Genomic DNA, 26,114 nt, shown 5'->3' with positions numbered 1-26,114 from the left:
AGTTTTTCCCGAAACAAACAAGTGTGAAATTAATAAAATCAGTATTTATGAATCTTATTTAAACACGGCTGTAAGTGAGGTGTGTTTTGTTTCAACAGAGAAATACACAACTGACTGCCCTCCTACTTTGGTGTATGACTACCAGATGACAACCTGTGGTCGCACCTGTCGCTCTCTTAGTCAGTCAGACTTCACGTGTGAGGCTGAATTAGTCTTGTTTGATGGCTGCGGCTGTGCTGAAGGAACTTACCTAAATGAGAAGGGAAAGTGTGTGTCAGCCACACAGTGCTCCTGCTATATGGGAGACATGGTGGTGCACCCCGGGCATTTCATCAAGGTCAATGGAAAAACTTGGTGAGGATTTCAATATTTACAGAAAAATTACTGAAGAACATTTGTTTTTAACTGGACAAAAAATATCTTATATCAGTGGTTTCTAAGTTCTGGGTCACGGTCAGTGAAGCAAATAGCCTGCATTGTGGGTAAATTTGTCAAAAAACTTAACTTTGAAGTGTAGCAAATTTCCAGCATAGTGTTTTTATTTTAAAGTACTGTTTCCATACACAGGGGGAAAGTAGTAGTACAACATAAAGCTTTACTATACAAGTAGCTTACTGATGCCCACCTTGCACATTGTAGTGGTCTTACTGCACTGCTCTCTGCTAATAACATAGATGGGAAAGAACCTGGGTCATCCCACAAAATGGCCAAACACAAGTATGACATGAAATATATTAAATTTGGTTTTAATCTCAGCGGTGACAGAAAAGAAAAAAACCCTCAGTATGTTCTAAGCAGTGAAGTACTGGTCTTCTGCTTTTCCTTTTTCTTCTTGTCTTCTTATTTTTTCAGCAACAGTTTTATTGCTTTGTTCTTATTATCAGGCTTATTAACATTTTGAAGGTATGGGATAGTTGCTCAGCAGTTAGCACAGCAAAAGGTTCTGGGTCGAGTAACCAGCCAGTTGATTCCGTGTGGAGTTTAAGTATTTTGTGTTTTGTGGGTTTCCTCTCAGGGCTCAGGATTTCATCCCATACTCCAAAGCCAGTTTTGGTGAATTTGAGGCTCTAAACTGGCCATGTGAATGTGGTTGTCAGTCTGTATGTGTGATAGACAGGTGAACTTTCCAGGTGCTCACTGCATCTCATTTAATGTGTGCTAGGATAGTCTCCAGGACTCTGCAACCCTGAACACGATAAGCAGTGAAGATGTTGGAGGTATCAAGTTAGCCTACACATGGATCATTATTTACTAAGACGAATTGTGGATCCTCAGGCTAGACCCGTTGTGGACCTTGGCCCTAGATAGTTCATGTTTTAGCAAGATATAAAGCAGAAACTAGCAAGAAATAACAGGAAAATGCTTTTCCTTCCTTTGACCACCTTGACTGTCTTTCTGTGCATTTCAGCTACTGCCATCGTGGAAAAATAAGCTGTTCAGGCGGCCACATAAATGAATGTAGGTACAAAGCACTCAGCTTGTCATAGTATTAATTTTATAGCAAAGCACAGTATGAGCAATTCAAAGCATACAGTGGTGTCCTTTGTAACACACTATCATTGTCACCAGCATGCGCCAATCCAATGGTTTTCTTCGACTGCTCAAGTGCAAAGCAAGGTGAAAAGGGATCAGATTGCCAAAAAAGCTGCCAGACACTGGACACAGAATGTGTAAGATTGAGACACGGTTTAATAATTCCTGTTGAATATTCTATACATGTATACAAAAGCAGCAGAATCATATATTAAATGCATTGCTGTTACACTGTATAGGTCAGTGCACAGTGTATCTCTGGCTGTGTGTGTCCTGATGGCCTTTTGTCAGATGGTAAAGGAGGCTGTATTGAGAAGGAACACTGTCCCTGCACATATAATGGAGAATCCTATAAGTCTGGACAGACGATCACTGTGGACTGCAATACCTGGTGAGCCCTGTTATACTACTGCAATGTAGCGTTGTGTCAGTTCACATTTTTTGTGTCCTTTTTGAATTGGGGATATGTAATTTTATATAAATGTATTGTTTCGAATCATAGCACTTGCAAAAGCAGAAAATGGGAATGTACAGATCATCAGTGTGATCGAACCTGTACAATATATGGAGAAGGGCATTACATCACTTTTGATGAAAAGAAATTCTCCTTCACTGGGGACTGTGGCTACGTCTTCACTCAGGTATCACACATACTTATGTTTAGTCTTTGTGCTTTGACTAAAGTAAATCTTGTAATACTGACATCAATATCTTGTAGGATTACTGTGGGGATGATAAAAGTGGCACCTTCAGGGTCCTGACTGAGCGTATCCCATGTGGAACAACTGAAAGCATCTGCTCCACTGCTATCAAGCTCTACTTAGGGGTACATAACACTACTATATGCAATTTAAATACATTTTTAAAATGCTGAAAATAACTTTGGGTGGTGTTTACAAATGAGCATATTTTGTTTTGTTTTGTTTTATTTTCAGAACAATGAAATTGCTCTTTCAGAGGAGAATGTCAGAGTTATCAAACAAACCAATGGGATAGACATACCCTATAAGGTTCACACTGTTGGTATATATCTTGTCATTGAGGCAAGTAATGGTCTTGTTCTCATTTGGAATAAAAAGACAACAATCATGATCAAACTCAGCTCTGCATTCAAGGTATGTGAGCAGACATACAGTTAGTTATATACTAATTCATATGGTTGGCATTTTAAAAATAACTTCATGTCATTTTACTCAAGGGCAAAGTCTGTGGTCTGTGTGGGAATTACGATGGAAATATCAAGAACGATTTCACCACCAGAAACAAAGAAGTTGTGGTTGAAGCCCTTGAGTTTGGAAACAGCTGGAAAGTGTCCCCTACCTGCCCTAACGCAAAAGCAGTAAACAATCCCTGCAGCCTGTACTCCCACAGGCAGGCGTGGGCAGTGAAACACTGCAGCATTATCAAGAGTAAAGTGTTTGCTGCCTGCCGTTTGAAGGTAAAACTGGCAAGCAATATTGTATGGCATGTAATCTCAAACAAAATCATAGCAATTTGTCAACTGTCTAAACAATGAATTCTATATAATTAGTTAGCAGAGAATAATTCAGCCCCTACTTGCATTTATAATGGCTTCTTTCAACAAGGTGGATCCCCAAAACTATTATGATACCTGTGTGAGAGACACATGTGCCTGCAATACAGGAGGAGATTGCGAATGTTTCTGCTCCGCTGTAGCAGCCTACGCAGCAGTCTGTAATGAGGCTGGAGCCTGTGTGAAATGGAGAACTCCCACAATCTGCCGTGAGTCTTTAATTGGTGAAACACAGTGTATAATGATTATTGTAATCTGTGAACATCAGCGAGTTTACAAACAAAGCTTGACTTGTTTTATTATGAAGATTACATATATGATTAAGTAAGGTTTTTGTATCTTTTTAATATTCCTCTGTTTTGTTCCATTAGCTCTATTCTGTGATTTTTACAACCCTGATGGAGAGTGTGAATGGCACTATGAGCCTTGTGGAAAACCATGCATGAAAACATGCAGGAATCCCTCAGGAAGATGCTACAATCAAATTCCAGCATTAGAAGGTACAAATAACCATAAATTGATTGATTGTTTATTTTATTGTACTTTTTCTAGTAAAGACCAACTGAACAGACATAAGCTAAACACAGTTGTCCTTGCCTGATGTGTTACTGATTTTTCATCTATTTTCACCACTTAAGAGTTAGTCACATGGTTTAGAGGAGACTTCATGTTTGTGTTAGTTTTGCGATTTACAGTAGCATTTAATTTTTTAAGGCTGCTATCCAAGTTGCCCACCTGAACAATCGTATTTGGAAGAAGTTACCATGAAGTGCGTGTCAAAGGAGGAATGTGGCTGCTATGATGATGAAGGGAAGCATTATGACGAAGGAGAGATAATGACTCCAAACAGAAACTGTCAAAAGTGGTAGGGAACATTCCATCTTCCTAATGCTGCAGCTGGTGCAAAAGTTAATCATCACCTTTATATTGTTTTTACAAAAACTGATATGATGAAATACTGTATACCTATATCATACAATCATGTTGTTTATTTATAAAGTATTCTAAAACAATTTTAATGGGGCATTAGCTATCCTTATACATATACATATACATATACAGAAATACAGATACATGTAACGAAATAAACAATAACATATGGCATTAAATGTATATACATTGTGTTTGTGGATATTTTTAAGATAAACTTACCTTCTTTAATTGCCTTTCAGTTACTGCTCTTCGACAGAGAAGGAGTGCACCTCTGATGTCCAAGGTGAGTGTGAAACACAACATTATGGTCATGACTATTAGTGTGATTGTTAGTCACTAACAAAATTATCATAACTTACACAGATTCCATGAATACACAATTGTAAGGATCTGGTAAAACAATACAGATTCATTTAATGTACTGTCTTTTACAGCTTGCACTTGTTTATATGGAGGACGTATATACAAATATGGAGAAACAGTCTATGACACACATGATGGAGATGGAACCTGTATAACTGCTGTTTGTGGAAAAAATGGAAATATTGACAGAAATGTCAAGCCTTGCCCTACAACTACAACAACCGAGATACCAACTACTACAACAGTCTTTGTTTTTACAACAACTCAAACTATTACTCCAAGCATTTCAACTAAGGCAGTTACAACAATTCAGACACTCTCAACAACAGTTTTTACAACAACAGCAGTGCCATCTTCCTCATTGCCTTCACCCACAACCACCATCCCCTCAACAAAAATCACCTGCTTCGTTTGTGAGTGGTCAGGTTGGATCAACAATCATTACCCTGACAATACCCCAGATGGTGGAGAGTATGAATCCCTGGAAAACATTACTAATCCAGATCTGAGTGTTTGCAGAAAGCCTCTGGAAATAGAATGTAGAGCGAAACAATACAAAGATATATCTTTGAATGATCTGGGTCAAAAAGTAACATGCAACCCAACAGATGGACTGATCTGTCATAACAAAGACCAAGGTGTACCACCTGTTTGTCATGACTATGAAATACGAGTCAAATGTTGCAGATATGTGTGTGAGTCAACCCCTGCTACAACCCTAACAATGAGCACAGAAAAACCAACCACAACAACCACAATCACTGAACAATCAACCACACCAACCACAGTTTCACAAAAATCCAGCACTACTGCCACCACAACCACAGAAAAACCTACCACAATCACAGAAAAATCATCCATACCAACTACAACCACAGAACAGCCTGGCACCACAACAAAAATCACAGAAACTACAAAAGAGACCATCATCACAGCAACAACAGAAAGGGGAGCCACCACAATTACAAAGAAGCCAACAAGCTCAACCACAGAAAAGCCAACCACACCAACCACAATCACGGAAAAACCCACAACAACAGAAATAATCACTGAAAAATCCACCCCAGGAACCACAACACCTAACTGCTTTGTTTGTAACTGGTCAGGTTGGATCAACAATCAATACCCTGACAATACCCCAGATGGTGGAGAGTATGAATCCCTAGAAAACATTACTAATCTAGATCTGAGTGTTTGCAGAAAGCCTCTGGAAATAGAATGTAGAGCGAAACAATACAAAGATATATCTTTGAATGATCTGGGTCAAAAAGTAACATGCAACCCAACAGATGGACTGATCTGTCATAACAAAGACCAAGGTGTACCACCTGTTTGTCATGACTATGAAATACGAGTCAAATGTTGCAGATATATGTGTGAGTCAACCCCTGCTACAACCCTAACAATGAGCACAGAAAAACCAACCACAACAACCACAATCACTGAACAATCAACCACACCAACCACAGAAAAACCCACAACAACAGAAACAATCACTGAAAAATCCACCCCAGGAACCACAACACCTAACTGCTTTGTTTGTAACTGGTCAGGTTGGATCAACAATCATTACCCTGACAATACCCCAGATGGTGGAGAGTATGAATCCCTAGAAAACATTACTAATCCAGATCTGAGTGTTTGCAGAAAGCCTCTGGAAATGGAATGTAGAGCAAAACAATACAAAGATATATCTTTGAATGATCTGGGTCAAAAAGTAACATGCAACCCAACAGATGGACTGATCTGTCATAACAAAGACCAAGGTGTACCACCTGTTTGTCATGACTATGAAATACGAGTCAAATGTTGCAGATATGTGTGTGAGCCAACCCCTGCTACAACCCTAACAATGAGCACAGAAAAACCAACCACAACAACCACAATCACTGAACAATCAACCACACCAACCACAGTTTCACAAAAATCCAGCACTACTGCCACCACAACCACAGAAAAACCTACCACAATCACAGAAAAATCAGCCATACCAACTACAACCACAGAACAGCCTGGCACCACAACAAAAATCACAGAAACTACAAAAGAGACCATCATCACAGCAACAACAGAAAGGGGAGCCACCATGATTACAAAGAAGCCAACAAGCTCAACCACAGAAAAGCCAACCACACAAACCACAATCATGGAAAAACCCACAACAACAGAAACAATCACTGAAAAATCCACCCCAGGAACCACAACACCTAACTGCTTTGTTTGTAACTGGTCAGGTTGGATCAACAATCATTACCCTGACAATACCCCAGATGGTGGAGAGTATGAATCCCTAGAAAACATTACTAATCCAGATCTGAGTTTTTGCAGAAAGCCTCTGGAAATAGAATGTAGAGCGAAACAATACAAAGATATATCTTTGAATGATCTGGGTCAAAAAGTAACATGCAACCCAACAGATGGACTGATCTGTCATAACAAAGACCAAGGTGTACCACCTGTTTGTCATGACTATGAAATACGAGTCAAATGTTGCAGATATGTGTGTGAGTCAACCCCTGCTACAACCCTAACAATGAGCACAGAAAAACCAACCACAACAACCACAATCACTGAACAATCAACCACACCAACCACAGTTTCACAAAAATCCAGCACTACTGCCACCACAACCACAGAAAAACCTACCACAATCACAGAAAAATCATCCATACCAACTACAACCACAGAACAGCCTGGCACCACAACAAAAATCACAGAAACTACAAAAGAGACCATCATCACAGCAACAACAGAAAGGGGAGCCACCACAATTACAAAGAAGCCAACAAGCTCAACCACAGAAAAGCCAACCACACCAACCACAATCACGGAAAAACCCACAACAACAGAAATAATCACTGAAAAATCCACCCCAGGAACCACAACACCTAACTGCTTTGTTTGTAACTGGTCAGGTTGGATCAACAATCAATACCCTGACAATACCCCAGATGGTGGAGAGTATGAATCCCTAGAAAACATTACTAATCTAGATCTGAGTGTTTGCAGAAAGCCTCTGGAAATAGAATGTAGAGCGAAACAATACAAAGATATATCTTTGAATGATCTGGGTCAAAAAGTAACATGCAACCCAACAGATGGACTGATCTGTCATAACAAAGACCAAGGTGTACCACCTGTTTGTCATGACTATGAAATACGAGTCAAATGTTGCAGATATATGTGTGAGTCAACCCCTGCTACAACCCTAACAATGAGCACAGAAAAACCAACCACAACAACCACAATCACTGAACAATCAACCACACCAACCACAGAAAAACCCACAACAACAGAAACAATCACTGAAAAATCCACCCCAGGAACCACAACACCTAACTGCTTTGTTTGTAACTGGTCAGGTTGGATCAACAATCATTACCCTGACAATACCCCAGATGGTGGAGAGTATGAATCCCTAGAAAACATTACTAATCCAGATCTGAGTGTTTGCAGAAAGCCTCTGGAAATGGAATGTAGAGCAAAACAATACAAAGATATATCTTTGAATGATCTGGGTCAAAAAGTAACATGCAACCCAACAGATGGACTGATCTGTCATAACAAAGACCAAGGTGTACCACCTGTTTGTCATGACTATGAAATACGAGTCAAATGTTGCAGATATGTGTGTGAGCCAACCCCTGCTACAACCCTAACAATGAGCACAGAAAAACCAACCACAACAACCACAATCACTGAACAATCAACCACACCAACCACAGTTTCACAAAAATCCAGCACTACTGCCACCACAACCACAGAAAAACCTACCACAATCACAGAAAAATCAGCCATACCAACTACAACCACAGAACAGCCTGGCACCACAACAAAAATCACAGAAACTACAAAAGAGACCATCATCACAGCAACAACAGAAAGGGGAGCCACCATGATTACAAAGAAGCCAACAAGCTCAACCACAGAAAAGCCAACCACACAAACCACAATCATGGAAAAACCCACAACAACAGAAACAATCACTGAAAAATCCACCCCAGGAACCACAACACCTAACTGCTTTGTTTGTAACTGGTCAGGTTGGATCAACAATCATTACCCTGACAATACCCCAGATGGTGGAGAGTATGAATCCCTAGAAAACATTACTAATCCAGATCTGAGTTTTTGCAGAAAGCCTCTGGAAATAGAATGTAGAGCGAAACAATACAAAGATATATCTTTGAATGATCTGGGTCAAAAAGTAACATGCAACCCAACAGATGGACTGATCTGTCATAACAAAGACCAAGGTGTACCACCTGTTTGTCATGACTATGAAATACGAGTCAAATGTTGCAGATATGTGTGTGAGTCAACCCCTGCTACAACCCTAACAATGAGCACAGAAAAACCAACCACAACAACCACAATCACTGAACAATCAACCACACCAACCACAATTTCACAAAAATCCAGCACTACTGCCACCACAACCACAGAAAAACCTACCACAATCACAGAAAAATCAGCCATACCAACTACAGTTACAGAAAAACCCACAACCACAAAGAAGATTACCATGACAACACACAAAGTAGTTACGAATTCAAGACCATCAGCAACAACAGTCACCCAAAATCCCTCCAACATTATCACAACAGCCACAGAAAAGCCCACTAAAACCACAGTCACAGAAATACCCACCACCCTTGCAACCACAGAAAAGCCAACTACACAAACCACAATCACGGAAAAACCCACAACAACAGAAATAATCACTGAAAAATCCACCCCAGGAACCACAACACCTAACTGCTTTGTTTGTAACTGGTCAGGTTGGATCAACAATCATTACCCTGACAATACCCCAGATGGTGGAGAGTATGAATCCCTAGAAAACATTACTAATCCAGATCTGAGTGTTTGCAGAAAGCCTCTGGAAATAGAATGTAGAGCGAAACAATACAAAGATATATCTTTGAATGATCTGGGTCAAAAAGTAACATGCAACCCAACAGATGGACTGATCTGTCATAACAAAGACCAAGGTGTACCACCTGTTTGTCATGACTATGAAATACGAGTCAAATGTTGCAGATATATGTGTGAGCCAACCCCTGCTACAACCCTAACAATGAGCACAGAAAAACCAACCACAACAACCACAATCACTGAACAATCAACCACACCAACCACAATTTCACAAAAATCCAGCACTACTGCCACCACAACCACAGAAAAACCTACCACAATCACAGAAAAATCAGCCATACCAACTACAACCACAGAACAGCCTGGCACCACAACAAAAATCACAGAAACTACAAAAGAGACCATCATCACAGCAACAACAGAAAGGGGAGCCACCACAATTACAAAGAAGCCAACAAGCTCAACCACAGAAAAGCCAACCACACAAACCACAATCACGGAAAAACCCACAACAACAGAAACAATCACTGAAAAATCCACCCCAGGAACCACAACACCTAACTGCTTTGTTTGTAACTGGTCAGGTTGGATCAACAATCATTACCCTGACAATACCCCAGATGGTGGAGAGTATGAATCCCTAGAAAACATTACTAATCCAGATCTGAGTTTTTGCAGAAAGCCTCTGGAAATAGAATGTAGAGCGAAACAATACAAAGATATATCTTTGAATGATCTGGGTCAAAAAGTAACATGCAACCCAACAGATGGACTGATCTGTCATAACAAAGACCAAGGTGTACCACCTGTTTGTCATGACTATGAAATACGAGTCAAATGTTGCAGATATGTGTGTGAGTCAACCCCTGCTACAACCCTAACAATGAGCACAGAAAAACCAACCACAACAACCACAATCACTGAACAATCAACCACACCAACCACAATTTCACAAAAATCCAGCACTACTGCCACCACAACCACAGAAAAACCTACCACAATCACAGAAAAATCAGCCATACCAACTACAGTTACAGAAAAACCCACAACCACAAAGAAGATTACCATGACAACACACAAAGTAGTTACGAATTCAAGACCATCAGCAACAACAGTCACCCAAAATCCCTCCAACATTATCACAACAGCCACAGAAAAGCCCACTAAAACCACAGTCACAGAAATACCCACCACCCTTGCAACCACAGAAAAGCCAACTACACAAACCACAATCACGGAAAAACCCACAACAACAGAAATAATCACTGAAAAATCCACCCCAGGAACCACAACACCTAACTGCTTTGTTTGTAACTGGTCAGGTTGGATCAACAATCATTACCCTGACAATACCCCAGATGGTGGAGAGTATGAATCCCTAGAAAACATTACTAATCCAGATCTGAGTGTTTGCAGAAAGCCTCTGGAAATAGAATGTAGAGCGAAACAATACAAAGATATATCTTTGAATGATCTGGGTCAAAAAGTAACATGCAACCCAACAGATGGACTGATCTGTCATAACAAAGACCAAGGTGTACCACCTGTTTGTCATGACTATGAAATACGAGTCAAATGTTGCAGATATATGTGTGAGCCAACCCCTGCTACAACCCTAACAATGAGCACAGAAAAACCAACCACAACAACCACAATCACTGAACAATCAACCACACCAACCACAGTTTCACAAAAATCCAGCACTACTGCCACCACAACCACAGAAAAACCTACCACAATCACAGAAAAATCATCCATATCAACTACAACCACAGAACAGCCTGGCACCACAACAAAAATCACAGAAACTACAAAAGAGACCATCATCACAGCAACAACAGAAAGGGGAGCTACCACAATTACAAAAAAGCCAACAAGCTCAACCACAGAAAAGCCAGCCACACGTACCACAATCACGGAAAAACCCACAACAACAGAAACAATCACTGAAAAATCCACTCCAGGAACCACAACACCTAACTGCTTTGTTTGTAACTGGTCAGGTTGGATCAACAATCATTACCCTGACAATACCCCAGATGGTGGAGAGTATGAATCCTTAGAAAACATTACTAATCCAGATCTGAGTGTTTGCAGAAAGCCTCTGGAAATAGAATGTAGAGCGAAACAATACAAAGATATATCTTTGAATGATCTGGGTCAAAAAGTAACATGCAACCCAACAGATGGACTGATCTGTCATAACAAAGACCAAGGTGTACCACCTGTTTGTCATGACTATGAAATACGAGTCAAATGTTGCAGATATGTGTGTGAGTCAACCCCTGCTACAACCCTAACAATGAGCACAGAAAAACCAACCACAACAACCACAATCACTGAACAATCAACCACACCAATCACAGTTTCACAAAAATCCAGCACTACTGCCACCACAACCACAGAAAAACCTACCACAATCACAGAAAAATCAGCCATACCAACTACAACCACAGAACAGCCTGGCACCACAACAAAAATCACAGAAACTACAAAAGAGACCATCATCACAGCAACAACAGAAAGGGGAGCCACCACAATTACAAAAAAGCCAACAAGCTCAACCACAGAAAAGCCAGCCACACGTACCACAATCACGGAAAAACCCACAACAACAGAAATAATCACTGAAAAATCCACTCCAGGAACCACAACACCTAACTGCTTTGTTTGTAACTGGTCAGGTTGGATCAACAATCATTACCCTGACAATACCCCAGATGGTGGAGAGTATGAATCCCTAGAAAACATTACTAATCCAGATCTGAGTGTTTGCAGAAAGCCTCTGGAAATAGAATGTAGAGCGAAACAATACAAAGATATATCTTTGAATGATCTGGGTCAAAAAGTAACATGCAACCCAACAGATGGACTGATCTGTCATAACAAAGACCAAGGTGTACCACCTGTTTGTCATGACTATGAAATACGAGTCAAATGTTGCAGATATATGTGTGAGCCAACCCCTGCTACAACCCTAACAATGAGCACAGAAAAACCAACCACAACAACCACAATCACTGAACAATCAACCACACCAACCACAGTTTCACAAAAATCCAGCACTACTGCCACCACAACCACAGAAAAACCTACCACAATCACAGAAAAATCATCCATATCAACTACAACCACAGAACAGCCTGGCACCACAACAAAAATCACAGAAACTACAAAAGAGACCATCATCACAGCAACAACAGAAAGGGGAGCTACCACAATTACAAAAAAGCCAACAAGCTCAACCACAGAAAAGCCAGCCACACGTACCACAATCACGGAAAAACCCACAACAACAGAAACAATCACTGAAAAATCCACTCCAGGAACCACAACACCTAACTGCTTTGTTTGTAACTGGTCAGGTTGGATCAACAATCATTACCCTGACAATACCCCAGATGGTGGAGAGTATGAATCCTTAGAAAACATTACTAATCCAGATCTGAGTGTTTGCAGAAAGCCTCTGGAAATAGAATGTAGAGCGAAACAATACAAAGATATATCTTTGAATGATCTGGGTCAAAAAGTAACATGCAACCCAACAGATGGACTGATCTGTCATAACAAAGACCAAGGTGTACCACCTGTTTGTCATGACTATGAAATACGAGTCAAATGTTGCAGATATGTGTGTGAGTCAACCCCTGCTACAACCCTAACAATGAGCACAGAAAAACCAACCACAACAACCACAATCACTGAACAATCAACCACACCAATCACAGTTTCACAAAAATCCAGCACTACTGCCACCACAACCACAGAAAAACCTACCACAATCACAGAAAAATCAGCCATACCAACTACAACCACAGAACAGCCTGGCACCACAACAAAAATCACAGAAACTACAAAAGAGACCATCATCACAGCAACAACAGAAAGGGGAGCCACCACAATTACAAAAAAGCCAACAAGCTCAACCACAGAAAAGCCAGCCACACGTACCACAATCACGGAAAAACCCACAACAACAGAAATAATCACTGAAAAATCCACTCCAGGAACCACAACACCTAACTGCTTTGTTTGTAACTGGTCAGGTTGGATCAACAATCATTACCCTGACAATACCCCAGATGGTGGAGAGTATGAATCCCTAGAAAACATTACTAATCCAGATCTGAGTGTTTGCAGAAAGCCTCTGGAAATAGAATGTAGAGCGAAACAATACAAAGGTATATCTTTGAATGATCTGGGTCAAAAAGTAACATGCAACCCAACAGATGGACTGATCTGTCATAACAAAGACCAAGGTGTACCACCTGTTTGTCATGACTATGAAATACGAGTCAAATGTTGCAGATATGTGTGTGAGTCAACCCCTGCTACAACCCTAACAATGAGCACAGAAAAACCAACCACAACAACCACAATCACTGAACAATCAACCACACCAACCACAGTTTCACAAAAATCCAGCACTACTGCCACCACAACCACAGAAAAACCTACCACAATCACAGAAAAATCAGCCATACCAACTACAGTTACAGAAAAACCCACAACCACAAAGAAGATTACCATGACAACACACAAAGTAGTTACGAATTCAAGACCATCAGCAACAACAGTCACCCAAAAGCCCTCCATCATTAACACAACAGCCACAGAAAAGCCCACTGAAACCACAGTCACAGAAACACCCACCACCCTTGCAACCACAGAAAAGTCATTGGTAACAACTACAGTTACCAAAACACCAATCATATCCCCCACCACATTTACAGTATTGTCCACCTCAACCACCAAAATGTTTACCACAACAGAAAGGCTCAGGACTACTGCTGCCACAGCCAAAGGAAAGCCAACTACCCTAGAAGAAACCACAGAAAAGCCCACCTCACTAACTCTCGAAACCACAACTTCATCGACTTCAACCCTTCAGTCTTCAACCCCAGTTGAATGTTTCTGCAAGTACTTGGATCAGACTTTCTCTCCTGGTAAGCAGTGTGATTTTGTCATCAGTTTTTGTTCATATTATCGTTATAACTTTTAGATCATAGTTATACCTCTCCTTAAAATGCAGCCTGGCATATCTGATCACAACTGGCTGTCTAAATTGTTTTTGTCTTGATTTTCTCATGTCACTGGTCATTTTGCTCTTACTGCCTTGATTTTGTCCTCATGTAGGTAGTTTCATGTACAATAAGACTGATGGAGCAGGCTGGTGTTTCACTGCATATTGCAATTCGACATGCCATGTTGAGAAGCTGGCCAGACCATGTCACTCTACTACTCCACCAACCCCTGCCACAACCACCACCACAAAATCTGGCACAATTGGCTCAACAACCAGTACAACTACAGTATCCACTGTGAAACCCCCAAAAGACTGTTCATATCTCACACCACCTAGAAAGGTATTTGAATTTAACTATACAAACGTATATTTTGAAGGAACAGATAATATGTTTGTAAGATAGCCTTGGAGGAAGGGAAGGAAGTTTTCAGTGCCTTTCAATGCACTTTTAAAACTTGCATTGTTCTTTTGAGTTGTCAATATCATCAACATGGTATCACTGATTCATTTAATGGCTGCTTGTTCATTGATTTTCACACTGACATGCCTCCCTGGGGAATGTCTACACTAGTATGGGATGAAACAGGAAGCTTTTATATTGTCAGATATAAACCCCTTCTCCCCTCAAAACTGCAGTTATTGTTACTTCACTTGGATGTTTGACTTTCACTGTGCAGATTGATGTATGTGTGAAGTTTGATACTAGAAGGCTGTTTTCACATTCATCTGCTGAAGGGGAAAACTTTATCTGTGCTAACCTTTAATCTGAGTTTAAGGTGTGCACCTACAGTGTGAGTGTGATTTGAGACATCAGAATTAGTTTGGAAATTTGAAGTGTTCTGAGAGAAAAACCATATAAGATACAAATTATTTTTCAAAGCAAGAAGGCAGTGTTGTCATATATCTTGAAATCTTAAAATTGCAGTAGTTGTAGTAGTTGTAGTTGCAGAATATTGGAACAAAGGTCAATTATTGTATCATTTTATATGAATTATAGGTGTCCCTTTGGGCTATTCTTCCTGGGGTTCAATCCCATCACACCCTATTAACAGACATAAAACGACATTCCAACATACTGTAACACCACCTCACAACATGCAAAACCAGACAAACTGAAAGATAGAAATAATAATAAATAAACAAATCAATAAACAACACAATAAATATCAAATACTATTAAAATATTTCATCATGAGGATGATCATGTATATATCAACTTGGCATTATATGTACAGTTAATAAAATAATTTCCTTGTTTCCGCAATCATATACACATGTCCATGAAACAAATTCTTCCACTAGCTCATATGTTATAAATGTTCTATAAACATAGAAATGTTCTTTTTTTGCAGTAGCAGATTGCTAAAAGTGTAATTTTGTCCTTCACAGGATGGTGAGACCTGGAGTTTAGACAACTGTGCCAATGAAACATGTGTTGATGGAAAAGTAATGAAAGAACATGTGCCATGTTACCCAGGACCCATACCTAAATGTGAAAATAGGCAACCTGCAGTTAAGGTTTATGATAAAGCAGGCTGCTGTTTCCACTATGAGTGCAAATGTAAGTTTAAATGAAAGCATAAAAAAGTCATATTCAAGCAACATCTTAAATATATACATGCAAATTATACTGTATACAATATACTGTTTTCTTTGGTGTAACACTCAATGACATTATCTAATTTTTACAGGTGTTTGCTCTGGCTGGGGAGATCCTCATTATGTGACATTTGATGGCCAATATTACAGCTTCCAGAAAAACTGCACCTATGTCCTGGTCAAAGAGATCATTCCTCGACACAATTTTAAGGTCCTTATTGACAACGAAAACTGTGATGCCTCTGGAACTGTGACCTGTGCTAATGCCTTGATTGTGTACTACAAAAACTATGAAGTTATTCTTACACAGGAGAGGATCCCAAAGACAGTGAACATGGTAAATTGCACAAACTCTCGTAACTTATTTAAATTATTCTACTTGAATTTATGTAAATAGTATACAATGATAATCTGTTGTTTTGTGTTGTGTTATGTACAGTAAATATGAAGAAACCTGAGGCCTTCTCAGGATTCTCACTAATGTTCTACTTGTTTAGGTGTTCGTCAACGGCAAACGCATATTTCCAACCTACTCTAATAATGACTTCATCATCACAAGTACTGCAATTGAGCTGCTTCTGAGAATCCCAGAAATTGAAGCAGTTGTGATGTTCAAAGGGCTTTTATTCAGTGTTGACTTGCCGTATTCCCTTTTCCACAACAACACAGAGGGACAATGTGGTGAGCTGATAATCAATTTGCTGTTAGAATAAACTTCTCGAACATCAGATGAAGCTGCACGTTATGTTAATAGATAAAAATATATAGACTTAATATGGAAGTGCCCGTGAATGTTCTGTGTGAGGTAACGTGGATTGTAACAGTTGGCATTTGCTGTCACTAGGTACCTGTGACAATTATAGAAAAAATGACTGCAGATTACCAACTGGCCAGATTCATCCCTCTTGCTCTGAGATGGCACATCAGTGGCATGTACCAGATAAGAAGAAGCCATATTGTGAGAAGCCACCTCCTCCTCCTCCTTCACCAAAACCAACACCAACATCAACACCTTGCAAACCTGATATTTGTGAAGTTTTGATAAGCAAGTAAGAATTTGGAGTGTAAACATGAATACAATATAATGTCAGTTAATTCTCCAGTATCACTTGGATTAACAGCCTGCTTTGTTTTTATTTGTACACTAAGGGTGTTTGAGGAATGCCACAAAGTAATTCCACCACAAAACGTTTATGAGGCCTGTAAATTTGATGTTTGCCACATGAAGGATCCCAGTGTGGGTTGTTTCAGTATGGAGGCGTATGCCATGATGTGCACTGAAGCGTCTGTCTGTGTAGACTGGAGGAACGCTACAAATGGACAATGCGGTAAGAGGGCTCTGTTTTAGTGGAATGCAAGCAATGTTACTTCTAGATATCAAAATTCCTTCTTTCATCAATTTGATGTGTAAATCCACTTTCTCTTATTGTAGAGCATAAATGTCCAGAAAATAAAGTCTACAAGCCTTGTGGACCAATTGTTATACCAACTTGCAATGCACGGTAATCACTCTTTCGTTCTTTTTATGAATATCAGCAATTAAATAATAGCAGCTTGAAATTCTAAAGAAAATTTCGCCATATAGCCATATAAAGCAAGCCGCTGTTTCCACTACGAGTATTACATAGTTTCCATGATATAAGTTTAAATGAAAGCATAAAAAAGTCTTATTCAAGCAGTGTAATATTTGGTGTATGCACTGCATTACAAACAACATTTATCATTGTATTTATGAAATAATTATGTGTGTGTGTTTTTTACCATCAATTCCTTTCATACATAGATACAATGAGAAGTATACACAAAAATGCCAGGGAGAAAAAAGAAACCAGGACCGTGTCTGTACTGCATTTATGGAGGGATGTTTCTGCCCAGAGGGGATGACCTTGTTCAGTTCAAACTCCGACCTCTGTGTCTCCTCCTGTAAGATCATTTTCTGTAGTGAAGCAAAATCGTATTATTTGTGAATAAATAAATATAAAGGTATACTGATTGTTTTTCTTGTTAAAGGTTGCACTGGACCTGATGGCCAACCTAAACAGGTAAATGCAACAATACATTAATTTCATCATTCACGTTATTCATATGTTTTGTTGTTGTTGTTGTTGTGACATTAACTCTGTTTCATCACTCAAACAGCTTGGTGACACTTGGCGGAGTGGCTGTAAGCAGTGTGTTTGTGATGAGGACACACTGAGTGTTCAGTGTGAGCCTCTCGCATGTCCCACTCAAGAACCCATAACCTGTAACAAGGAAGGTGAGGTGTTGGTGAACCACACAGTGGACTGCTGTGAGAGACTGACATGTGGTAAGTGTTTCCACATGCCTACATCGGCTAACGTAGTGTTGTAACAGAGACAGGTACAATACAATAGCAACAATTTTTTAAAAAGATGATTTAAGTGGCACTCCAATGATTTTACATACAAAGATCAGTTTACTAGTCATTGGGAGTACTACTTAGCCTGTGAAAATACTTGAATAATGTCTTCTGTAGCTCTAAAGCCAGAGAAAATATACCTGACAGTGTTATCTCAGTTTGACTAAAAAGACTTTTACAAGAATTTCAACTGAAAGCCTTGCAAAAAGACAGCATTACAAATCAGCGGGTGCAGAGTTTAAAGACATAGGTGTTTACCGGGTGGGTCTCATTAGTGAGATGCATTTTGGAGTTTGACCCATTTGAGGGACATAAAGTCAGGATATGGCGGCCTGTGCTGTATCAATTTTTTTTGTCTCTCTCTGTCTCAACTTAATGGAAGTACGATGCTAATTTTATCTATTTATTCATTAATTTAATAGGAACAGTGCACATTATTCATCTTTAAGGGTGACTATGTAATATTTCACCCTAAAAGATTAAATTTAAGTTATTGAAATTGTTTATAAGCATTCAGAACAATAAGAAAAAAAGAATATTAATATCAGTAAAAATATCATGAAGGACGCCAATATCCTACATTGTAAGGTGCTAATTGAATGATACAATACACCGCATGCAAAGCAATAAATAATAATAGATAATAATAATAGAGATATGCAGTAAACAAGACGACACGTAATACTACATTATTAGGCACTAATTAAAACATGGAAAGCAGAAGCATACAGTATACATACACCAAATTACTAATATTCTGAAGTATTCCTTTACCATGAATTCAGATATGCAAGAGAGACATGTTGAATAGGCACATGATTACAGACAGAAATACTTTAGCTGTGCATATCACCTGTATATCATCTGTAATCATTATTAATACTAATTTAATGTTGTGGTAAGCTGTGACATGCTGTGATTGAATAAGCAACGTGCAATAACGGAGGATTTTATAATTACATGCAAAGACTACATACATGTAAAATAAAAAATGGAAAAATACAGAATAAGTAAATGAAATATCCACATTAGGGTTTGAAGCTTTAAATAAATAAGTAAATAAATAATTTTAAAAAACATAGCGATGTACAAAGCAAACAAAAAAAATGATGAGTGTCAGTATTTTTTCATTTTTCCAAATCTGCAATTAGATTATTTGCAGTTATTTTTAAGGGTTGTTAGTTTTGTTTTCTGTACATATTTGGAATTAATTAAAGCTAGAACTTTACATTCTATTATACTGTATAATTCAGTGAACCAGTGGTCCACGCTTAACCATTTCTCGATGAAAAATGGTGTTCATGCCATTTATTCTGACTTTTTTCACAATGAAGAAACTCATTCATTTTTGAAGTTATGTGACATATATTAAGCAATCTATTCATCAGGAGTTATAATTCAATTCTAAATCATTTCAGTTACTGTATCTAACATTTTTTTTGGTAATCTTCGTTTCATTTCAATTCAACCAACAGAATGTGACAAAAAAAGCTGTTCTGTGCTGAAACAGAAGTGCAAACTGGGATTTGAGTTGGAGATCCAAGTCTCAAATGATAGTTGCTGCCCCTCATGTGGTAAGCTCTGTGTACAGTGTTCAGTTACATTTACTTCTAGTATTAGTGTGTGAAAGACTAGAAACTAAGCATTTTAGCCTTTAATTGATCATATGTGTTTACATTTTTATTATCTAGTACCCAAAGGCGTCTGTGTCTTCAATGAAACTGAATACAGGGTAAGCAGCAATATACTGTATATATTTCACATGTTTTCTATTATGTGTATTTGCTTGTTAAAGTGTTGGATTCCAGATGACAAAATGTAGAATAATAGCTTTAATTTTAAGACATTTCTATGCATAGCAAATAGAAACATAAGGAATTACAGTTTAGTCCTTTTTGTACAAACTCTTCCATAATTCAGAGTCATAAAAATATTTAGAAAGAAAAAAGAAAGAGTTTTAATATTCATAATGTGTTAATACTCCTAAAACTCTGCAATCTCTGATTTAAGTTAGGTCATCAATCATTTTTTAGGTTGAATATAGCTCACAATTCCTCACCATTCTTATAAATATATAAAATATATTTGTGGTAAAAATACATAAGAGTTTTTATTTATTGATATTTATACAAAATGGTTCACATTTTATTGCCATACTACTTAACTACTACTGTATTCTTAGTAGAAGCTATTAAAAAGGGCAGATTTATACCCTCATGTAATGACTTTTATGTTCTTTTACAGCCAAATATGACTTTTCCCAAAAGTCCATGTGAAACATGCCACTGTACTGAAGCTCAAGATCCAGACACCAAGTTGAACATCATTCAGTGTCATGTGATAGACTGCATCATTCATTGTCCAGAGGTACTTTTACATGGCAATATTGAAAGTATAACCGTTTTTTTTAAGTATTGAATAGTTTAGTTAAATATAGTGAACGGTAAAGTGCTGAATTCAGTGCAATTATTTTAGAAAAATATATAATATGACAGCACATTCTATATGTTTCATAGTTTAAAAATCTATAAAAACGTACTTTTGACCTGCACAGCAGCAGCTGTTGATATATTATTGTTCTTTATCTGCACATGTTGATAGGCTTGAACGTGAAAGGATGCAGCCTTAAATGCTGGTATTGACTGGAAACATACCCGTGCTTAAAGAAATATGAAAACGATATTTTCTCATGTATCTATAGGATTATCTAGTCTAGTCATTATCTAGTATCTAGGCATCTGTCTTATGCCACCATCCGAACATAATAGAGGTGAATAAAATTTCTTCTATTGAATAAATAGTTCTTATTAAAACAGTGTATCCTGTAGTTATCATGGTATCAATGACAATATCACTGGAAATTTATTTTGCTGTTGAATTAAATGGGAATTTTCAGTGTTTTGAGCACCACAAACTATAAATTTCATTCACCTCAATTTGCTCGGGGGAATAAATTAAGGATATCACTAGATAACACCCTCAAGGGTGAAATATTGTACATTCTACTAATTACTAATTATGTATGAATTAAATTAAATTGATCTCTAAAGCTGCAGACCATATTGATTTGTGTTTTTTTTTTAAATAGGGCTATGAGTATGTAAATCAACCTGGACAATGTTGTGGAACATGTAAAAGGACAAAATGTATTCTTGAGCTCCCAGGCCTCACTTCTCCAATAATTATTGAGGTAAGTAAAGTGTAACAGAAACACCTTTAGAATCAGGGTCACAAGCTCCTGTAATATTAAACTGTGTTATTACTCAGAATCGTTTATGTTCACTGATTGACCTCTTCTACTCTTCTAATAGCCTTCTCAGTCTTGGTCGCCACCAAATGACAACTGTACCAAGTATGACTGCCAAAAGCTGAAGGATGACCTTATTGTCTCTGTAAATGTAACAAAGTGCCCTCACTTTGATCCAGACAACTGCGTTCCTGTGAGTATAATTCAGTCCTGAAAGGAGCATAAATTCTTATTTCTGGCAGCTAAATATCTGAACTGACGCTGGTTTATGTTGCAGTGCACTTTGCATCCAAACTGCATCTGTAACAGTTTTAAGGCTTAAAATTTACATCTATCAGACATAAATGAAAATTATATGGGGTTAGTTTTGTTATCTCTGCTAATGCAATGTGTAACATTTTTGCAAGGATCACTTACCTTCAGGATATTAGACGTTTGATTCAGGCTAATTAATTAATTAGACAAATTCATGTTCAAACAATTGGTCTTAAATACACTGACATTGCACTGTAAGCTAAATACAAATAAATGTATTTGTAAATGGGCTGAAATTATTAATACTATGGTTACTGTAAATGATTGTTAATGTTTATGTTGCAATACACCAAATGTGCTGAAATACACAAATACATAGTGAAGAGGAAATATTATATCATATCATATCGCCTTGAGCAAAAGCACCAGTTTTACAAGTGACTCATATGTGACTTTGTGTTGTGTATCTAAATTCTGACATCCCATATTGTTTATATTACAGGGTACTGAACAAAGTGACATGAACGGCTGTTGCAAAACCTGTAAGTATTAGTCGATAAGATACGTACAAATTAGACAACATGTTCAGTTATCTATTCTTGAAAATGGAGTTATGCATAAAAAGAGCATTATGAGCCTCATTCACAACTTGTAAAAGAAAAAGAAAAGGTTTCTTAATTTGAATGATTTCACTTACAAGTGAGCACTTTTACCTCACACTTAAAGTGTACTGTTATCCCCTGCTACTCTTAGCATGATTTTAGAGTGATAAAAACATAAAATGTCTGCAGTGGGACTGCAATGCATAATTATTTTTATAATTGATTAATCTGTCAATATTTTTTGGAATTAAGCTTTAAATCTATGAAATGTAAGTAAATAGCAAAAAATGCCAATCATACTGTAAATTACAGAGACTGACATGTTGTCTTCAAATCCCTTCTTTTGTCAGACCAACAGTCTAAAACCCCCAAATATTCAATTCACAATGCTATAAAACAGAAAAAGCAACAAATCCTCACATTTTATTAACTGCTTTTCTGCTAGAAATGATTAATTGATTATCAAAATTGTTGATGATTAATTTTCTTTAGATCAACCGAGCAATTGACCAACTAATCATTAAATGTAAAATTAAGACCAGAATATATATTTATAAGAAAGGCTAAATCTTCCAACATCTACCCATCCAGTTATTTCAGTGGCCAGTTTTATTTGGCTACTGAAATTTTCACTTACCTGCATTTGTGTGCAATATGTAATTGTTGCAACAAGATAAAAAAAATATTTTAATGTTTTATTCACAGGTACTCCTCGTTACAACTGTCAAAAGCACACAAACACCACCTATCTGCAGACAAAGAACTGCAAGTCAGTTGTGCCAGTGGAAATCACAGCCTGCGAGGGGTCCTGTGGAGCGTCGTCCTCAATGTGAGATTTATAACAAAGATTCTCAGTCCAGCTAAAATCACTTTTAGTCATTTTTGAGAGAAGTGTTTGTTTACATTGTACAGCCCGTGACTGATGGAAATCCTGTCTGAAACTGTCTTTATTTACAGGTATTCTGCGGAGAGCAACAATTTGATGCATTCATGCTCATGCTGTCAAGAAATGGCCACCAGCAAGAAGGAAGTGGAGATGATCTGCTCTGATGGCACAAAGATAAAACACTCCTACATTTCAGTTGACAAGTGTGGTTGCCAAGTCGCCGAATGTAAAAAGAGCACCTAGGACTAATGTTCAAACATTATGAGAGGCAAACAAAATGAAAAATAAGCTTTATTGAACTGAAATTCTGTCAAATATACTTTTATAATCTTTAACAATTCCACTCCACTCTAAAAATTAGGAGAGTCAAGACTCAATATGTGAAGACCACCAGAGGCACATCTTTAGTGTATTAGCTGTTACATTAAGGCTGAGATTTATCAGCAGTCCCATATTCCAAATTAGTTAAACATCATGGTCTGAAATGTTTCATACTTTGAGATATTAGACCTGCATGGTTTTGTCCATAGTGCTAAATGGTGATAAAATGTTTCCTTCACCTCTGGGAATTGGCCCTTTGAACTTTCACAATAGCCGTCATTACTTCAACAGCACATATTGGTGTCATGGTGACTCTTTTAGCTTTTGAAGGGGTGGTTCCTTTTTACAATCTCTGTCAATCTCCATGTGGTGTTTTCAGCCTTAGAGGGTGTTTCGCTTCCTTTTACTGACTTGAAAGATAAAAGACACAAGAATGGGTTCAGATATACAATACGTTGTAGCAATACTTTCAGTAGACTTTCTTTTGCATTGGACATGAGAAATATATTTGTGGTAAAACATAAAACATGGATTTTAATTTTAAACTATTAGTGGTCATTATTTCTAACCATTCCATCAATATAAATTGTCTCATAATTTGATGAATATATCCTAGTGATTGAGGAAAGAGTGTAAGAATACAATCCAAACTATCTGAAGTGTCAAACGTCTGTCAAATCTGAATTTCTTCGTTGTCATTAAAATGCACAGATTTACTGATGATCATGTGTTCTTGTTTTTTTAATGTCATGTGTATTTCTTAAGGAGATTTTGTACCATCATCTACAATTTTATATTCATCATTTCATGTATTATTTTATGATTATGCTATTAATATAACATATTAGGCCTACATGTTATATTTGATTATTTGATATGTAGATAAGTACAGTCAGTCACCTACAAACAAATATATTGAGTCTGAGTTCACTTCCAAGAATACTTTTTCATAATTCATGAAAGTGATTCTAAAACTTTTTTTGTCATCACCTTACCTATTTGAAAAATAAATAGATAAATGTTTAATAAATTCTATTAATTAAACATTTATTAAACAAATATGTTGATATTTTACATTAAGTGAACCATATTGCAACAAATTGAATAATAATAATAATAATAATAAACATTATTTATACAGCACTCAACACAAAACAGTTACAAAGTGCTTCACATGGTTAAAACATTTAAGCAGTAAAATCAGACAATTAAAATAAAATAAAACTGAACAAATTAAGTATAAAATAAGTATCAAAATATATATTATCTCATATATTAAATGTGCTATTTTAATCAAGTTTAATATCACCATTAATAACATGAATATTAGTGGTTTTGTTAATGTGATTAAGTGTGCCATTATATAACAATTAACGATTATTTTCATTATTGATTAATCTGTCGATTATTTTCTCGATTAATCAATTAGTTGTTTGGTCCATAAAATTCAAAAAATGTTGATCATTTTTTTCAAAGCCCCAGGTGATGTCCTCAAATTTCTAGTTTTGTCCACAATTCAAAGACATTTAGTTTACTATCATAGAAGAATAAAGAAACCAGAAAATATTCATATTTGAGAAGCTGGAACCAGAGAATCTGGACATGTTTTTTCTTAAAAAATTACTCAAAATGATTAATCAATTATCAAAATAGTTGGCAATTAATCTAATAGTTGGCAACAAATCGATTAATTCACTAATCATTGCAGCTCTATTGTGTGGATGCCATTTTTTTTCTAAGGCAACAACAACAACAACAACAACAACAACAACAACAACAACAATAACAACAACAACAACAGTACTTTCAGTCAGCTATGAATGAAGCAGGCCACTGCGTGTGGATAACAATAAAGAACTCTAGTCTTAAACTGCAGCACAGAACATGTATTCTTGTATTTTTATTATTATGTATTTTTAGCCAAATGAGTATTAAAATAAGCTGTAACTGTTAGTCATCACTTATCAATGAGAAAGAATTATAAATAAATAAAACATATCGCCCTGTGTTTCCACTGCGCCACTTAATGGCACTCCAATGAAAAATCCTTGAAAAACTGGCCCTAGCTGACCCAATTGTTGACCCTTATCATACTGTATAGAAAGAGTTCACTGGGCTCTGACTGGTGTTACACCGTATTTGGTGACCCTACAGATTCTATGACCTGCAGTTTTGGAAGAAGTACTCAGAGCTATCACTTAAGTAAAAGTATCTGATATATTAAATACATTTAACAAAGTACATCATTAATAGTGATGAGTCAGTGCATAAGCACCATTTTAGTATAACTGTCACAGCCCCATTTTCTACAAAATTAGTACTTTTACCAAAGTGCTTCAAGTTAATTTAGCTGGTAATACTTCTATACCTTTACTTAAGTATGATGCAGGATTTTTACTTGTAATTAAGTATTTTACATTGTGGCTTTGATAGGCTACTTTCACTAAAGTAAAGGATCAGAGGACTTCTTCCGACACTGCATTTCACAGAATCTGACGGGTGACCAAATACGGTGTAACACCGGAACTTGTCATCTGTCGCGTCGCGTTATCCCGCC

General features: G+C 37.4%; 1 protein-coding gene across 1 annotated transcript in view; it reads left to right on the top strand.

Annotated features, from left to right (window-relative positions):
• The window catches only part of muc5.1 (mucin 5.1, oligomeric mucus/gel-forming), a 29,865-nt gene extending 5,597 nt beyond the window's left edge, over positions 1–24,268 (top strand). Inside the window, exons 15-44 of the mRNA XM_067591072.1 lie at positions 99–354; positions 1,502–1,670; positions 1,773–1,924; positions 2,036–2,174; positions 2,252–2,359; positions 2,469–2,648; positions 2,732–2,971; positions 3,120–3,276; positions 3,439–3,567; positions 3,782–3,932; positions 4,240–4,283; positions 4,435–14,187; positions 14,378–14,607; positions 15,657–15,828; positions 15,959–16,203; positions 16,364–16,547; positions 16,711–16,915; positions 17,016–17,194; positions 17,299–17,368; positions 17,650–17,789; positions 17,877–17,908; positions 18,006–18,174; positions 19,722–19,820; positions 19,938–19,978; positions 20,491–20,613; positions 21,335–21,436; positions 21,558–21,686; positions 22,251–22,290; positions 23,056–23,179; positions 23,308–24,268. Coding sequence (XP_067447173.1) covers positions 99–354; positions 1,502–1,670; positions 1,773–1,924; positions 2,036–2,174; positions 2,252–2,359; positions 2,469–2,648; positions 2,732–2,971; positions 3,120–3,276; positions 3,439–3,567; positions 3,782–3,932; positions 4,240–4,283; positions 4,435–14,187; positions 14,378–14,607; positions 15,657–15,828; positions 15,959–16,203; positions 16,364–16,547; positions 16,711–16,915; positions 17,016–17,194; positions 17,299–17,368; positions 17,650–17,789; positions 17,877–17,908; positions 18,006–18,174; positions 19,722–19,820; positions 19,938–19,978; positions 20,491–20,613; positions 21,335–21,436; positions 21,558–21,686; positions 22,251–22,290; positions 23,056–23,179; positions 23,308–23,479 — 13,934 coding nt within the window. The 3' untranslated portion in view covers positions 23,480–24,268. The remainder of the gene's footprint in view (positions 1–98; positions 355–1,501; positions 1,671–1,772; positions 1,925–2,035; positions 2,175–2,251; positions 2,360–2,468; positions 2,649–2,731; positions 2,972–3,119; positions 3,277–3,438; positions 3,568–3,781; positions 3,933–4,239; positions 4,284–4,434; positions 14,188–14,377; positions 14,608–15,656; positions 15,829–15,958; positions 16,204–16,363; positions 16,548–16,710; positions 16,916–17,015; positions 17,195–17,298; positions 17,369–17,649; positions 17,790–17,876; positions 17,909–18,005; positions 18,175–19,721; positions 19,821–19,937; positions 19,979–20,490; positions 20,614–21,334; positions 21,437–21,557; positions 21,687–22,250; positions 22,291–23,055; positions 23,180–23,307) is intronic.
• Positions 24,269–26,114: the final 1,846 nt, after the last annotated feature.

The sequence above is a fragment of the Thunnus thynnus genome, chromosome 5, assembly GCF_963924715.1.
Source record: "Thunnus thynnus chromosome 5, fThuThy2.1, whole genome shotgun sequence".
Taxonomy (NCBI): Eukaryota; Metazoa; Chordata; class Actinopteri; order Scombriformes; family Scombridae; genus Thunnus; species Thunnus thynnus.
The sequence above is the reverse complement of the archived record's forward strand: the minus strand, read 5'-3'. Positions and strand labels throughout refer to the sequence as shown.